Source organism: Crinia signifera, chromosome 5 (assembly GCF_055691185.1).
Source record: "Crinia signifera chromosome 5, ASM5569118v1, whole genome shotgun sequence".
Classification (NCBI taxonomy): Eukaryota; Metazoa; Chordata; class Amphibia; order Anura; family Myobatrachidae; genus Crinia; species Crinia signifera.
In genome coordinates this window covers 229,075,663-229,094,370 of record NC_139221.1, presented here as the reverse complement: position 1 = coordinate 229,094,370, position 18,708 = coordinate 229,075,663, and the positions used below count along the sequence as shown (strand labels likewise).

The 18,708-nt window shown below is 41.5% G+C and overlaps 1 protein-coding gene across 1 annotated transcript in view; it reads right to left on the bottom strand.

Moving 5' to 3' along the window:
* CAPN7 (calpain 7) overlaps positions 1–18,708 on the bottom strand; it is a 52,261-nt gene that overhangs the window by 18,148 nt on the left and 15,405 nt on the right. The window contains exons 2-11 of the mRNA XM_083188613.1: positions 18,345–18,453; positions 16,443–16,600; positions 13,827–13,894; positions 11,822–12,019; positions 9,888–9,974; positions 8,928–9,054; positions 7,099–7,184; positions 4,802–4,895; positions 2,901–3,047; positions 2,043–2,149 (exon numbers count right to left, since the gene is read on the bottom strand). Coding sequence (XP_083044739.1) covers positions 2,043–2,149; positions 2,901–3,047; positions 4,802–4,895; positions 7,099–7,184; positions 8,928–9,054; positions 9,888–9,974; positions 11,822–12,019; positions 13,827–13,894; positions 16,443–16,600; positions 18,345–18,453 — 1,181 coding nt within the window. The remainder of the gene's footprint in view (positions 1–2,042; positions 2,150–2,900; positions 3,048–4,801; positions 4,896–7,098; positions 7,185–8,927; positions 9,055–9,887; positions 9,975–11,821; positions 12,020–13,826; positions 13,895–16,442; positions 16,601–18,344; positions 18,454–18,708) is intronic.

The following is an 18,708-nucleotide window of genomic DNA, read 5'->3' as shown; positions in this document are numbered from 1 at the left end:
ATAGGAAATAGAATCATTTTCCAATACAGGTTTGGGAATCATATGGAACTGGGAGATGATTTGTTCACTAACAGGCCTGTTACTGAATTAAGAAGAAGATTCTTCACCATTAGAGCAGTAAAATCCTGGAACTCATTGCCGGTGGGGGTGGTTACAGGAACTACTGTTAATGAATTGAAATAAAAACTGGATACATTTGTGGCCACTAAGGGAATCCTATAGATATGACTTACTCAAGTCAGTAGTTACAAGTTAGATAGGTTGAACTCGATGGACTAACATCTTTTTTTTCAATCTTAATTACTATGAGATGTGAGAAGTATTCAAAAATAATAAATATAACACTTCTAACCATTAATGCCTTTTCAACTTGCTTCTCAGTTAACCTATTTTAAAAGACAAATGCCTTACCATTCAACCAGTTATACCCTAATGCCAGACACCAACAGTCACACTTCGGTGGTCCCCAAAACCTTATCACTTCATTCTCTGCAGTAACCAAGGACAAAGCACTTCTTTAAAAACCCATAACCTGACTCTAGTACAATTCTCCCCACGGCATGCAGCTATGCTACTTTCAACAGTGTTGATCACCCCTTCACTCCCATTGCCTTCATGACACAGTTCTCACTTCCCCCTACCCACACACTCTTTCAGCGTCTCTACCCCTGGCACTTTCTCTCCTCCACTCCTACTATCTGTTTGGGTCTAAAGCTGGGTAGACATCTATACAATCCCTGTTTTCTTGCGACCATTCGACCGACCATAGACGTGTCGGACCGTCCACAAACAGCCGATACGCGCGTACACACCTGTACAATTTTACTTGCGACGTCCGATGTACTCCCGTCCAAACAGTTGCAACAAAAAGATTGTACCACCGTACACACGCTCTCGATTTGGGCTTTTGACACAATATATATATAAACAAAATTATCATAATGGGCTGGGTTAAAGGCATACCAAAACAAAGAGGCGTGAGCACAGAACCTAAACAAAAGTGATTTCCTTTTTTACATCAGTGCTGGCTGTGCAGAGAACACGTACGTTTGTTCATTCGTTCCGTTGGTTTTCTACCACTTTCATGGTAGAAAGAGTGAAAGGAAGAGTGTGTATTCTGTCGTTTACGTCCAGAATGAAGATTCTTTTGTGTCACGAGCATAGAAAACCTGTCGCACGCGTGCAGAGAAAACTGTGATTGGTTAATAGCGATCGAATGTCCTGCCCGTGCACATGTTCAGTGGCACAAATAACGTGCCTACAATGAGCCATGTACTGCTCTCTTATCCCAAAACTGGCTTTTACCCCTGTAGGGTGACTATGGACAGATACGGCAAACTGACTGTAGTCGCGTACCCCATCTTTATAGCAGTTTATTGCATCTGTCCAGGGTGACCCTGCTGTCTGACTGTAGACGCTTTCCCCGGTCTTTATAGCAGCCGGCAGGGTGACTAGGGACAGATACGGCAACCTGCTACAAAGATGGGGTGCATGTATATTATGATAATTTTTTTAAATAAACATGGGGAGAGGTGAACGCTTCTTGTGCTGTCGGAGAGATCATGCCACTATGGAACGCCCACACAGGTGTTCCAGCTTTGGCAGTATAGTTGCAAGAACGGCCAGCATATCGATCGATCATGAGTACAGACTGCACTTTTGTTCCGATATGGGACCGTCCTGTCGGATGAAAACTAAACAGCACTGAACCTTCAACCGACCGAGTATGGACGGACAAGACCGTTTTTGGATGTTTGTCGGTCATACAGAGGGAGTCAGGACAATTGAACGGCCGTCCGACCCAGAACGGAAGAATGGCCCGACGATTGTAAGTATGTGTATCCAGCTTAACAAGGCTCTGTCCTTCAGTACTTACTCTGCATGAATGAAACAGAAATGTACCACCTAACCATTACTTTCCCCTATTGTGCTATCCAGATGCAGATTCAGAATGTAGCCATTTTCTGGTGGGCTTTCACACTCCAGTTGGACACAGTTTATTATGTTATAAATCACATACTACTACATGGTTAGTGTTATACCTCTGATACAGCATTCTAAAAGAGCTTTCTTTGTCAAAGGCTTGATTGTCAGAGTGCATAGCAATCCTCTCCGGTATCCATCCAGTCAGTGCATGTAGATCAATGTTCTGTGGGAAAAACATGGCAGTAATGTTAGTATACTTGTATCAATGCTCACTATAACTCCTAGTACACACTTGTTCCCAAACACAGATGCTTTCTTTAATAAATGTGTTAACATGAGGAAATTAAATACAGGAGACAAGGCTTCTACTAAGGTCCAGGATGACATTATTGGATATAGTTGGAACACAGCCAACACCAACCACCAAGCCCTGCCCCTTTCCACCAACCACGTTTCTTTTACACCTCTACCTGATTGCCCCAAAGCAGAATCTAATAGCAATATTCCATCAATTCACCTGGGCTTATTTATTTTTGTATAGCTCCTGTTAACAATGTTTAAAAAAAAAAGTGCTATGTTCACAAAACAGGAAATCAAATCTGTTGATCTAAAGTTTTGATATCTTCCTAAAGCATTTGTGACAGATATTCTAAAATGTAATTTTCTGAAACCATCAAACATGTAACTAAGGAAAATACTAATTTATTTCCTCTGTTAGGAGAATCAAAATGCATTGCTAATGCCATAGATGGCAAAGAGGTCACTGTTAATGATATAACATGGACAACCAGGATTCCTTCTTATGCACAAAAACAGCATTAACAGACACTTCGCATTTCCTGTTTCTGGAGTCAGTCCGGATTATTGGCTGGACACTAAACCTCACAACTATAGTAAAATAGGTTAATGATGAGGACTCACGAAGATATTGGACAAATAACCAAAAAACATTTTTAGCCAGTTATCTATCTTACCGAATTAGATCCTGGGAAATCATATCCTCCCATTACTTTCATGTAGGCCTTTTCTATCAGAGACACCCACAGCTCATTCTTGTTGTTAGAATATGAGCACAGCAACTCTCCATTGTGATCCACAGGGAGAAAATCATCAATAATAACCTAGAACATAAACCAAGAATCAGGAATAGAAACATACACACTATTACTTTCCACTACTGTAACCTTATCAAGCTAAATTATCCCTATAACATGGAAAAATATGGAAAACTGGCACCCTAGAGTGCAATATCCTCTAAATCAGCCTACAGGCCAATTACAGCAGGGCTGTCCTTAGGTTGGCTTGCAGTGCATCTAGGCTGTTCTAAGATGCCCAATATCCACAGTCATTGAATCTGGTCTCTGTAGTCAAAGCTTCCACAGCTCCTGCACTATGCACCTCGCTGCAACTTAGTCGGAGGCACACACACATTTACAGGTGCAAATACATATTTATTTAGCAAAACTACTCTGTAGCATACTTGCCTAACCTCCCTGATTGGCTGGGAGGTGCCTGAAAATCGTGTCCCCCTGCCGGCCCCGGGAAGGTGAGCAAGTCTGCCGCATGCTCCCCAAAGCCCCCCCACCCCCTGAAACAAAATCAGGAATGCGCGGAGAGGGAGTGGGACTAAAATACGAAAAGTGCATAATTTTAGGCCCGCTCCTCCTCGCAGACCCGTGAATCGCAGAGCTTGTGAGGATTGGGGGGCGGTGCTTTGTGGCGTGCACGATTGGGTCTCCTCAAATTTAATAGACGTAAGTATGCTCTGTAGTAGATTTGTGTGTTGCATATAGGGCTCGGCTGTCTGGCACATTATGAAACGGGGGCACTGTTCTGAGGCAAATTATGAACTGGGACACAGATTTGCAGTAATTGGAAATATTGCTCTGAGGCATATCATCAGTAACAATACTGTATGACTTATCAGTTGGGGCAGTGGGTGCAGATGTTTGGTATAGTCATTAGGTACACAGCTGTGTGACTAATAATAATTGAAGGCAGCACTTGGGACACAGAATTTGGGGCACTATTATGAGGCAAATTATAAATTGAGTAAAGTGAGGTGTGCATATTCTGCGTCTCATCATACTGAGTAACATGTACATCTAAAATCATAAAAAAAATGTATATTTCAGGTTACAGTGTTTCATAGAATAATATTTAAGTGTGTTTCTTAATCAGGCAGGCCTAGAAAACAGATGACTACTCCAAACTTATGTGAGTCGGCACAAAAATCTCTCAGATATTTATCTATCGACACATTTTACCCCTTGCAGTACAACGTGATCAATGTGCAAAACTTGTACCTCTAAATGAGACCAACAATGCATATTTAAAAGAATAGGTTTTTTTTTTGGTGTAAGACACCTCTTTCCATTCATATTATTTCCACCACTTGTGCCAGAGTTAGAGTTATATATTATTACCAGTTATTTATATAGCACATACATATTCCGTAGCGCTTTACAAAGAATATTTGAACATTCACATCAGTCCCTGCCCCAGTGGAGCTTACAATCTACATTCACTACCACATGCACACACACACAGACATTCTAGTCTTGATTTTGTTGGGAGGGAATTAACCTACTAGTATATAATTGGATTATGGGAGGAAACCGGAGTACCCGGAGTAAGCCCATGCAAGCACTGGGAGAATATACAAACTCCACACAGTTAGGGCAGAGGTGGGGAAAGAACCCATGACCTCAGTGCTGTGAGGCAGTAATGCTAACCATTACACCATCCGTGCTGCCAGATTCTCTTCTTTTTCCAGCGCCCAATATAAAGGTTGAATCATTTAACCAATAACAGAACAATTATTAAATAGAAAGCTACAATAATATGTACCCCCTGCAATAAGAACACCACTTGCCTTTCTGGGCACGCCATTAATATGTAGTTTCACCATGTACTTCCCACAGGGGTTATATTCCGGTTCTCCTCTTTTATTCTGTGGGTAGATGATGCTAAGTGATGAAGGACACACATTATCAGGAGATATATACTGCACAATATGCAACCTGACCCAAAATATATTTTCTGAATATATACAACAAGCCCCCCCAAAAAAACATTTATTCTATTGTTAAAATAAATTCCCTAGATCATAATATATATGATCTCAGTCTCATCTGAACACACAGCTTTTTATGGTCAGTGTTATATCCTGTAGTTCTGGTTTTCACTCTTAACTACCCTTATCCGATGTACGGTGTTACAATTACTGCCATCGCTGTTATTTCTGTCCCTCATATGAAAGTTACTGTGTATCAGTGGCATATTAAAGTACTGCTGGACGCTCAAGCCATGGACCATTCAGCATACTGATCACCTTTAAAATCTTCTCAAGCCTACTACAACCATTGTACTAATACATACAGCTAGCCGCATTGTTTAATTATTTTGCAATACGCAGCTATAACATCCTGTGATGTCCATTCAATAATACAGAAAGGAGGTCATTCTGATCTATATACTCCCCCGTGCATTTGCACGGGAGATCAACGTTTTAGTTCTGCGCATGCGTATAAGCATTTTTACGCATGTGCAGGCCCGGTGTGTGAATAGACGCAGCGACTTGCATAGTCGCCGGCCCATTGGTAGGGAGCAGTGCGGGCAGGGAGTGTGGGGTGGCAGGCACGGGTCACGCCCATGGGAACACCCAGCGTTTCATGGGCGTTCCCATTCAAATGGCACCTGGACGCGGGAAGCTGATGTCACCGGATGTCAGCTGCCTGTCCTGTTCACGTAGCAGGGGGCCCCAAATCTGAGTCACCAGAGAGTGACTTCGATTTGCGAATGCTTAAGAAATCATTTGATGGTTGACGACCATCTGCCCCGCATGCAAGGCTGCGAATGTATGTTTATGCAAAGCATCCATTCGCAGGTGTGCGGGTACATTTGTCGTCCGAGCAGGGGAAGGGGGGGGCGTTCAGTTGGCTGGCAAAGCTGCGAAATTCCCAGCTTTGTGAATCAACCAGAATGACCTCCTAAGCCTCTTATTCCAATACTTGATGGCCGGGTTAGGTCGATATTCAAATGTCAACATAAAAAGGTCTAAACTGGGTTTTTTTTTTTTTGATGCTTATGGTTCGGGTTAGTAACTTGGGTGATGTTTAGAATGAAGCTGTGGGTGGGAGGGCTGGTTAAGGCACTAGTGGGAGGGTTAGGCTAGAACAAAACATAAAAATCATGTTGAAATAGGAATGTCAACCTTTTAACCCTGTCAACCTAAGTCACTGTGAACCAATCACCTGGTCACCTATTCACATCTGACCTTTGACAATGTTAATTTCAATCTGTCAATCCAAACCCATACATTTTGCATTCAAAACAGTAGTGTAATAAGCTGTGGACATATAGCCCCTGTTGATCTTTTGACCCTGCCAATGATGTCACTGTCAATCTTCCATCCCTACACAGAAGTAGCACTGCTGTATCTGTTTCTGAATAAACTAATTATAAAGGAGCCCATACACGCTGCGATGCGGGCTGTGCGATGCACGCTCCCGCGGCACCTCATCGCACAGTACAAAAAGTATGTGCTTGCACATACTTTTTGTACTTAGTTTTCATCACATTGCATCGCATTGCATGCACAACGCATGCACAGGGCATGCAATGCGATGTGATGCATGCTAGTTAAGCACGGAACGCACGCCCATATCGGGACGTGTATGGGCGGCATTACAAACATGTTGGCTTCATTTTATCTTAATTAAATAGTACTGGGCTACATTTTGAGATTCTATAAAGCTAGGTAGTATATCAGAAATAATTTGCTTGGAAATGGAAATAGGTTTAACCCTTTGAGTGCCAACCTCTCTGTGGGAGAGGGTCAAAATATCCGCCAAAAATGCCAGCGTCGCTCACTTTTGTTATAGAAATGCAAATAAAAAATGTTGTGTACAAAAAGATTATATTTCCTATATAAAGATAAACATTACAGGTCACTTTAATTAATACAAATGTTTGCTTGCCAATTTTCAAACCGATTTTGACAAACTCACTTGGCACTCAAAGGGTTAAGGATTTCGATCACGACCATTTGCCAACAACCAGAAACTGTACCACAACATCTCACAGTATCAAAGCAAAAAAAACGGTGCACTCATTAAATGAGATTATTTGAATTCTAGTTAGTGTCCCAAGCTTGTATCTCAGGCATACCTTGTAATGAGCTTCTTGCTATAGCGTCTCTCATAAGCAGCACTAATGGCGAGGGAGGCCACGAAGGAGCAATCTGACACTATTGTCTGGTAATAAATGAGATATTATTTGGTTACTAGAACACTTGAACAATAAAGAGGAATGCTGGTAAGTATGAAGTTACCTAAATGTAGACAAGTTTGAGACGAGTTCTCCTAAAGATTAGGGGACTATTGATTTTTTAATTGATATCCTAACTCTAGTTTATAGCTATTACCTAAATAACCAATAAATCACATTACATGACAAATACCAGCTTTCTTGTTACCACTGATGCTAGCTGCTGTCAAAGACAACACATTGATTTAGGAAACCATATAATTGTCCACAGGGATATTTATAGGTATTAGTAATGCTGGGAATGTTAACGCGTTAACATAGCGTTAACGCAACAGCACTATCACAGGGATTAAAAGTGTTAACGGGGCATGCGGCGGGGGAGCGGTGCCACAGAGTCTCTGACAGCATTACAGAGACCCTGCTCTCCTCCAAAAATTGCCACTGCCACAGAGAAAACACACTAGAAGTACTTATGCACTTATGTACTTAGTGGCTGTTTCTAGTGGTCATCTTTGGAGGGGTGCAGAGTCATCTCTATAATGCTGCCAGAGACTCTGTGCCTCAGATCCCCTGCTAATAAAAGATTTAACTCCCCCTAGGCAATGAGCATTTAACCCCTATGGCAACAAGCATGTAATCCCCCCCTGACAACTACAGTAGCATGGAACCCCCTATGGCAACAAGCATGTAATCCCCCTGACAACTAACATGGAATCCCCTATGGCAATGAGCATGCAATTCCCTTTGTCAAGGAGCTTGCAATCCCCCTTAACAATGAGCATGTAATGGCCCCTGCAATGAGCATGGAACCCCTGGCAACGAGATTGTAGGTAAGTGGCAATTATGTGCCAAACAATGGGACTACTGTAGCTTTCCATTTTATTTTGACTATATAGTAAAATTTGAATAGACATCAAAAGTTTTTCAGCCGCATTGGATGCCTATTCGATCCTGATATGCGGCCCTGCACCATGGAAATCAAATAGAAAAATAGACTGTGCAGGCAAGACTAAATTTTACTATATAGCCAAAACTGAATGTGTACACTGCGCCATACAATTCGATCCCGATCGTGTAGAAAATGAATGGTACCTTGTGTAAGGGCCTTTACATTTAGACAATAATTATTAGAGATACAGATTGTGCAATGAACTCTAAAGACACAATGCAAACAGTACTGATGCCCGCAAGGTACAGATAATCTCGCTCTTTCTCAAACACCTCGCAATTACCTGAATGTTCATTGATCATGTGAACACGTGATGCACGGTTCCTTTAAAAAAAACAATTAGCATGCTTCTTTCTTTTTATTTATGTTCTAAAGACACGGATGGCAGTGTTATAAGTTAGGAAAGGTGCACATGGGACAGTTCTAAATCAATCAAATTTAGTAATGCAGAAAGTCAATTGGTACAAAAATAAAAGGCAAATTAAATATCCATGAAAAGTAATGTAGATACTGTACACAAAGGCTTTCTTTGACTTTGCTTCGAATATTTACAAGTAACAGCTATGCAGGAATACTGTTCCTCAGCTTATTAGTGTTACTCTGCTCAGAGTTGGAAATGTACTTTGAATTATGTCTTAATTTGCATAAATGTAATTCCATGATGTAACCATTTAGCAGCAACTGTACTCAGGGGCCTCTTTATTTGGCACACCTGTATGCTAGTGCAGGTATATATATTCAGCCTGTGTGTGCAATAGAACAGGAGTTAGTGATGATTTACCTGCTTAATACTGAAACTTGACACAGTGTAGATCATTGTGGGGTTGTTAGTAAGATCATCTGGCCTCACCCACCTGGAAAACATGGCTTTCTGCTTTGGTGACAGAGCCAACTTGCCAAGCTTGTCTCTGAAGCAGAAAAGAAGCACATTAGTCCTCTGTCATACTGTATGCTACATATCAGTTATTAATACAAATGCTAATGTGCCATTATTTACAATAGGTCATTAATAAATAGTGGAACAAAGCTATGCCCATGCTAGCAACACGGAGACAGTGACCAAGCCTAGGCAATGCCACAAATGGAGTTCAAACGGCTCAGGAAATGCTGGGCTCCAGCTTTATAGAGCTGAAGTGTAGCTATTGCCAAAATGTCTGACTGGCACATAAATGATATACCACTGTGTTCAACTATCACAGTTCAAAATTCAATTAGAGGAGCCACACCCACTGCTCCTCTATTTGAATTCTGAACTGTGTTGCAGCCCCACCTCTGGTGCTGCCACTGGTTACATCATCAATAAAGCGCTACACTCTGCTCAGAGAAACATGTGGTTTCCTACTGCCTAATACTGCTGCAGACACCAAACTACAAGTTACCACTACTTTATTTTTTTTTTAAAGTAATGATAAACCTCTAAATAATGCTCCATCTAGTGTTCTCCCAAGAAAATGTTGCCAGTAAGATAGCAATAAACAGAAGCTGGGTGAGGGCACTGTAATGCTTCTGATACTTTGCAATACATGGAAAATGTTAAAATCCGTTCATTGATTTTAATTCAATCTTAACAATTTTGAAATATAATAATTACATTTTTTATAAGAGTCTTCCAGTTAATGTCCTCCCGCTGGCTGAGGCATAGTACACATCTGCACTCTCCGTTTTGGTGTCCTGGGCACCTGACCAGTGTGCCCGTATATAAAGATGACCTTGCTTACTATTAAGATTACTGTATACTTACGAGAATGGCATGGGAAAGGCAAATCGTTCCCGAAGGTCAACGCTCATGAAAGGCACATACTCTACTCCATTAATCTTTGAGGTCTTCCTGCAAACAGCAAGGAAAATGTCAGCATGGGATGGGAAGAAAAACGTCCTCAGTCTTTGATAATGTCTACCACATCAATCTGAGCTACTGGAAAAAAAAAAAGATGACAAGTGGTAGATGCTTGGGACAAAAATAATTTTTGTTATTCCTGCCGTGCCCCGGCAACCTGCTGTGACATTACACGTCGCACAGAGCTGAGGGGAAGGAGGCGCTGCTGAGCAGCCGGAGCCAGGCAGCGCTGAAGCGAAGCTCAGCGATCAGCTCAGTGGCGCTGACCGGCGCTAAGCAGCGTCAATCCAGATAATTTTCTTGGTTTGCCAGTCTGGGCACTGAAGCAAAGCCCGGAAAATTCTCGGATTTAACACTGAAGGGGTTAATGTAATAAAAATAAATCTGTAGTAGCCTGAGGTTGGACTTTCAAGTCCACCCTACTACTCAGTGATCCTCTTTGCAAATGTCTATTTTTTGAGTTTTATCCAACGATTTGAAAAGTACAAGAGCATCTCGAACTGCAGTGGGAAGAGCATACAGGTGCAGTAGCATACAACCATAGTATTATTACATTTTAATTATAAGGCGCCACGAGTGGTTTGCGGCGCTGTACATATGGCACTGCTTAGAACAATACAGGATACATAGAACTAAATGTAACAGTCACTGAAAAACGAAAGCATAGCACAGGTAACAATTAAAACCATAATTCTCAGTACACAAACACAATAGAGCCAAGGAGCTGTCCTCATACTACTAAAAGCAGGATGCCCTTGGAAGAGCTGATCTCTGAGAAGAGATGCGGGTCACCAAGTAGGAGAAAGCTGTATTTGAAGTGTGAGAGAAGAAGGAAGAGGACCCTGCTCCTAGAAGTTTATAACCAGGGGCGAAATGTAATGCATGGGGATTTTTTTTTTTGCGTTTTTTTTTTTTTGCTAAATATGCAGTTTTCGGGCATTTCCAACTATTTGTGCTACAGTGGGACTACAAGTCCCAGCGGGCCCTTTATTGCCCCACATGCTGGGACTTGTGGTTCTCCAAGTCCCTGCATGTGGTGCAGGCTTGCTGGGACTCATAGTTCCACAGCAGTATACAATAGTTTTTCTATATTTTTTACACAATCATCAGCTCGATGCCCACCGCCCAGGGGCATCGAGGACAGCCCCGGGCTTCAGCATTGGCAGGTAAGTTCTGGAGGGGGGAGACCCCTTCTTTGGGGGGGGGGTTCCTAGCTTCCCCAGGACCCCTGCCCATGCTGACCGGTCAGGGGGTGAATGCTTTGGCCGGGGGGACTTGTATAAAAAGTCTACCCCCGGCTGTGGCATTACCCTGCTGGCTGGTTGGGCCCGGTGCTGGTTCTTGAAATACGGGGGACCCCTAGTCATTTTGTCCCACGTATTTTGGGAACCAGGACCGGCCCTTGAGCCTGGTGCTGGTTTTATAAAATCCACGGAACCCCGACTTGGTTGTTTCTGTGATTTTATGAAACCAGGACCGGCTCTTTCAGCCCGGGGCTGGTTATGCTCAGGAGGGGGACCCCACGCCGTTTTTTTCCAGGTTTTTTTCAAAATCGCATGTTTTAAAATATGCACATTTTCATGAATAAAAATCGCCCGAAATCGCACCATATCACACTTTTTTGCAGCAAATTCGCATCTCATTACATATGCGAATTCGCTGCAAAAATTGCAATTTTTTTTAGTGTGCGATTTGGTGCGATTTTTTTCTTACGAAAAAAAACGCACCCTATTACATTTCGCCCCTGGAGTGATTTGTTTTGTACACTCTAAGAGATGTCTGCTTTGTGAAGTCTACCGAGCTCGGTTTTAAACCGGTAAGGCTGAAGATATTCCTACCTAAGCACTTCGATCTCTTCTGCTGTATATCTCTGCCGGGGTGGCTCACTGCTCTGTGTGGGCTTGGAAGCTGGTTTGTCATTTAGACTAAAATCTGGACCCAGAGGTAGAAAGGGTTTGGCTGGCTGGTTTTGCTTGGGGGCCGATGGCTTTTCTTTTGCAGAAGCTTTAGACATAGATTCCTTCAACGACTCTGCTCTATTAAACAAGATACATACATACATACATACATATTACTTCAAATTGACAATTACTGATATGGTTAATTATATTGTACACCGATCTAGAAAAATTACAGAGACCTAGGCCATCAAGGCAAGGAGATAGTTAAGAAGCCAGTCTAAAATCATTTGCACAGGAACCAATTTACTGTATGGCAAAACAAATAAAACTGTACGGCCAATGAAAACAGGCATTGGTCTCCAAAGCATGAAGGACAGATTTCCCCAGACTTTTAACAAGGATCACTGCAATGATGTTGTTATGCAACACCCTGTTTACCACAGTGATAACTAAACAAAAATGCTTTCATCTCAATTTTTTTTTTTAGTATTAACCCCCTTTAGCTGGTCACGCATGTTCATGTTACCTCAGACTGGCTATTAGCAGAACTGTATTTCGGAGAAGGATGAATTTATAAATAAGAGTCCAGCTAAGACAAGTGACTGGTGCTCACAAAACTCAAGTTTATCGAGATGATATTTAAAAAAACATCAATCAACCAATAATTGGAAAAAAAAAAAAATGATCTAATCAGTTCTATCTACTGTATTATTCACACAAAACAGTAAAATTCTGGCGTAAGGAGCATTTACAAATCTGTTAGAGGACACCGGACTTAAATAGACCCTAATTACTGTGCACCAGCAATTATACCTAAACTCCAGAAGAAATGATTATTCAATTAAAAATTAAGGAAAGAGACTGAGGGGTAGATTTATTAAGCTCGGTGAAGTGATAAACTGTCTGGTTTTTATCACCGGCCAATCAGCTCCTACGTGTCATTCTTCAAACCAAGCCTGTAACTTCACAGGTAGGAGCTGATTGGCCGGTGATAAAAACCAGACAGTTTATCACTTCACCGAGCTTAATAAATCTACCCCCGAGTGATTTATTAAGCTCGGTGAAGTGATAAACTGTCTGGTTTTTATCACCGGCCAATCAGCTCTTACCTGTGAAGTTACAGGCTTGATTTGAAATATGACAGGTAGGAGCTGATTGGCCGGTGATAAAAACCAGACAGTTTATCACTTCACCGAGCTTAATAAATATACCCCTGAAATCCTTTAGCACTGCCAAGGGTTTCCAAACAAGATCACCCACCATACCCTGAATGTTCCTGCCTAGTGACATTCTAGGAATGTCATAAATGTCCCAATTTCAGTGAGGTCTTATAGCATACATGGTGATGCAAGTTCTCACATGGCCCTCCAGATGTTGTGGAACTACATGTCACAGCAAGCCCTGACAGTTTTGGTATGCTCTTATAGGAAAAAATGTGGCAATGCATGATGGAACATGTAGTTTCACAACATCTGGAGGGCCACAGGTTGAAGACCCATGCTCTAAGGATTCTTTAGTAAAGCAGGCTAAGTGGGGTGTGGTATGGTGGTCCGACAATTGGGACGCTGGAATCCTGACTGCCGGTGCTCCGCCAGGGGGACAAGCGCATGCTGCACTCACCACGCTGTGGGCTCAGTGGCTTGATTTGCTCGCCACAGGTTCTATTCTCCCTCTATAGGAGTCTCTTAGTTGGGATCCCGACTGCCGGGCATTTAAACAGTTGGGATTCCAATGTCGGAATACTGACTGTCGGAATCCTGACTGTCGGCCAGTCATCCGGCACCCGACTGATTGTTCCCTTACTACTTATAAATATAAGAAAGTACTTAAAAATAGAAGCGTTATCCCAAACATAAATTAGATATTAACAATGAGTAGATTTAACTGAAAGAGAGTGTGACATTATCCTGGGAGTGTAATGTCTGTATATTCACATATTCACCTGTCCAACGCTTGCCGAGCCAACTGCGTCAGTTTTGTTTGAAGGTTCTGATCTGTAGTTTCATTAGACTGAACAGAAGAACACTTTTAAATTTAATTTAGAATTAAAACAAATGATTAAGAATGAAAGTTACACTAAAAATACCTAAAAATGTACAGCCTTAATAAATGGTATATAAAAAAAACTAAAAAAGAGAATGTAATTGTACTTCAGAATTCCTTTACTTTGACTCCATAATCAGAAGCAAACAATCATTGCCAAATTTAAGAAAGATATCAGAATGTGTATATAAACATATGTAGAAGTGATTGTGCAACATATTGCTGGTTAATTTGAAGATAAAAGTATATACTGTATAATAAATAGCAGAATTTTCCATCAATACAGAAACTAAATAGAACTATGCTGGTCTGTGATATATTGCGGTGGCAGTGAGATGGACAAAGAGTGAGGGAAACATAATAAATTGTAGCATGCCATGAAGACGACAAGATGTGTGGTGACAGACGATGTCAAAAATAAGAGAGGGTAATAATATAATGCAGTGATGGTGGCAAGGTGGTAAGCTGTGAGACTCTACAGCAAGAAGTGATTGTGGCATGGTAATAAGCAGTAAGAGACACTACAGCAGTAAGTGATGGTGGCGTTGTGATAAGCAGTGATGGTGGCATAATGGTAAACAGAGACATTGCAGCTGGTATTGATGTGGCATGGTGGTAATCAGTGAGAGACACTACAGCAGGCAGTGATGGTGGCATGGTGGTAATCAGTGAGAGACACTACAGCAGGCAGTGAAGGTGGCATGGTGGTAATCAGCGAGAGACACTAAAGGGCAGTAAAGGTGGTACTGAAATGTTGACCTTGTGAACCACACCCTTAAGAGGGGACCATCATATTCCTCTTCACTGTGGCAGATTGGTAGTACTGCAGTCATGGGGCAGTATTCAATGATTTGTGTGAGCTGTGACAGCTTGCAGGGTCAGTATTCAACTGACCCCCTGTATACGCCGATTCCCCCTCACTCTGTTTCTGTAGCGAAGGGGAAACGGCATATGCGGCCGCTAAAACAGCTAGGTTCGTGGCTAAATGCAGTGGGCTCCCTGCATTAGCCGCGTGCCATGCTGTTTGGGGCTATCTTCGCTGCCCACCACGTTGAATAGGAGGAGCGGCTGACGCGGGGCGTTTACTCAGTCGGACTGTTGTTTATTGGATATTGTAACAATCTTACTAGGGCAGTGGTTCCTAAACTTTTTTGAATCACGGCACCCTAGAGCATCAAAATATTTTCAAGGCACCCCTAGGCCAAATGCTTCTTACTGAGAAATTCAGAAAAAAATATTAAATGAAGTGCATTGTGTTTATATGTCACAGTTATCTGGTGAGGGACAGGATTTGCTTCTGTTTGTCCACATATATTATGATTGGCAGCCATAAGCACTGGTTTTGCCTTTGACATTGACCATAAATAATATGAATTGATCCTGGTCCACCAACCCAAGGCACCCCTGCAAGTGTCCTGAGGCACCCCAGGGAGCCTATGCACAAAGTTTGGGAACCTCTGTACCCATACATGATCTCTCACAAACCATCGCTGGTATTGTAAAATTGTGATGAGAAATCATTCCATGGAGTCAATTCAAGAGCATCTATTTGTTGCGACATCTGAAAAAGCAGGTTGTGTATGACTAGCTGGCAGATGTTGTGAGAATAGGTACGATGATTTTACAGTTTTAACCTTGCCTAAGATTAAGTTTGGAGAATCATTACAGCCCTGTGGCTTTGGCTTTTCAAGAGTGTATGTGCACATGCTTTATGTAGTGGGCCCTGCAGTAGTTAAAAATGTGTGTGGGTAATGATGTACAAATCACAGAGATACCATCCATTCTTCATCTGATTCACTTTATTCTTATAGACAAGCATTTTATGTTTGACCATCACTGTTATTTACAAACACAGCTACCTGTAATTTGATTATTGTACACACTATAAAATATGTATTTAACAGTCTACCTTGGTTGCTGAATAAGTGTGCCACACAAATTTTTATTTTGTTATAATTATTCAGTATACATTTTTTATTAATTTTAATATTGCTCAGTGGTTATATATTGCTCATTAGAGCTATGTGTATTTAGCAAGAGAATTGTTTATTGTGCCGGCAGCAACTAGATGCAATTACATTTTTTCTCCTTTGATTACGGACAGCTGCCAGCAGAGGCATTTCAACTCGCAGTCCCTGATGGCAAGCTGTAAGGAGTTAAACTGGTTGGAACTTTGTGTATTGCACACAGCATTTTAGGTGAGTTTAGTCATTTTACGTAGCTAAATCGGATAAAGAAGTACAACATTTTTTTTTTATTTCTCCCCACAATCTCCCATCACGAAATCCGAACGAATGTCCTTAATGGCCGTATCTCGTCCCAGAATTATGTTTTTTTAAGCAGCCTAAATTAAGTGACCATTAAGATTCTTCCCGACTGTGTACCCTATTAATATGTATATAAACACATGTATGGTGTTTAATAATATGTATACTGGACTTATTTTTTCTTTGTTATTCTGATTCTCTCAACCAGTTTAAGGCACTGGATGTGACATTTGTAGGGTGTTACTTACTGTTGACAGACAAAGCTCCACTGCCTCCGAGTACAGCTCGATAGCCTCTTCTGCATTCCCTTTGTCATCTTCCTGAAACGCCTGAGTGACAAGGAAGCGCGCCCGCTCCAGATCCAAGTACTGTTTTGATTTTAACGGATCAATGTTCTGTGCCTGAACTGTGGTATTGTTAACAAACAATGTAGACACTAATTAATACCATTATACAGCAAAAACAGCTCAATTCAAACGTTTAATTATTTGGTTTATAGACAATATGGATATGTTTCCACATTAGTGATTGATTAGTGTGTTAATATTTGTGGATCTAGCTGCTGCGCCAATGACAACAAAGGTTATCTGCAAATTTGTCACAAAAAAAAAAAAAAAAAGGATGATAAAATTCAGATTATTAGGCGGTGCATGGGCAATTTAACTAGGTCAATGCACCGTGACAAAGCAGGGCAGTTTAAATTGGGAAGGGGTACAAATAAACACAAATATGCCATCATAAATAATATCATAGAAAGGTACATATTGACATTACCTCATATTGACATTATGTAGGCATACAACATGTAAAGAAGAATACTCAGTAGGCTTCATAACCTAAACAGCACATATACTGTACAAAGAAATAACTCAATATTCAAGTAAAGGTGCCTCGAAGGCCATGAAACCAAAGTAAAATACAGTATATAGGATGTGGAGTAAGCTGAAACATCAGACAAATAGTGGCAGCATTTCCACAGCCTGAGAAACAAAAGGATAAGAGGATCAACCAGCTTTTATCACATGAAATACTTGAGAAAATAGATTGGCGGAAGAAATAATGGCTACAACAAACTGCAGGGATTTCAAAACCTCCACAAGAGAACCGTATAGTTCCCTCATAGGAGCATCATGCATTTTGGTTCCCATGCACAGATTAAGTTAAGTAGAGTCCGAATCATCCAACCATCCAGACATGTAAATAGAGCCCATCCAGATTGAAAGCAGCACATTTCCTGATATGAGGGTGTAGTAAAGGAAGGGATATCTGCACCCTCCATGTTCAATCATCTGAACATACAGCTCAATGTAGACTATATTGTCAATGACTGCATATTAAGCTAGGGGCCGGGTGACATCACTGAATGATATCGTTAACAATATTGTTTAGTGTGTACACACTAGAATGTTTGTCTGGGAACACCAGCATTACAGTTATCGCGTAGTGTTTATGGAGCATTAGTGTTCAGTCTACCAGGTCAGCGAGTGCCTCCTGGGTACAAAACCACTGCCCATACAAACGTACAGGCAGTAACACCACTAGCACCCATAGTGGAGGGACAGCAGCACAGAGTATATAAGGAAACAGCATAACTCCGGAATGGCTCGAGCAATTTACACCAAACTTGGTATACACATGATTTACAATCTGTGAATAAACACTGTGGGGGTAACACACCCCTAGGGCTGAGACAGCAGCACAGAGTATTTCAGCATACAGCATAACTCTGGAATGACTGGAGCAATTTACACCAAGCCTGGTACACATATAAATTACAGTCTGTGAACAAATACTGTGGGGTAACACACCCCTAGGTGTGGGGCAGCAGCACACACTATATGCATGATATGTCAGTGATGACAGGGCTGCACGTGACAGGGACAGTGACATGATGTGAGGAGGGGAATGAAGAAATCACAAACCCACACACAGAGTTATATAGTGGCAGCAGCAGGGTCCCCCAGCAGCATAGAGTATATCAGGAGATGCATAATGTGCTGCGCTTTAACATAAATTAACAAAACAACTAATGTTATTTATACTGTGTGTTTCATCTTGAAATTGATTTTTGTAAACAAACATTCTTAAAATCACGGGCAATGCCGGGTACTCCAGCTAGTCACTGTGACCTTTTCCATCAATAATCCTACCTGCAGTGTAAAGAGCTTGTACTCTATCTTGGTATTCATTTATCTTATCCTGAATATTCTCCAGAGAGGATCCGGCCATTTCAGCGTAAATTAAGGCTTGTGCTGCTTCCTGCAATGCAATAACATATTCAATGTAAGCCTTTCATGGTGTTTTGAAAACAATCTAACATTTACAGTAATGGTACCCATAGACGGTCCGTTCCCGGACCGTCCGTTTTGTACTATGCGATGCGCGCTCCCGCGCATCACATAGTACGGTACAAAAAGTATGTGCTGCACATACTTTTTGTACTAGCTAAACATCGTATCGGATCGCATTGCATGCACTAGGCATGCGATCCGATACATGCTAATTAAGACCCAA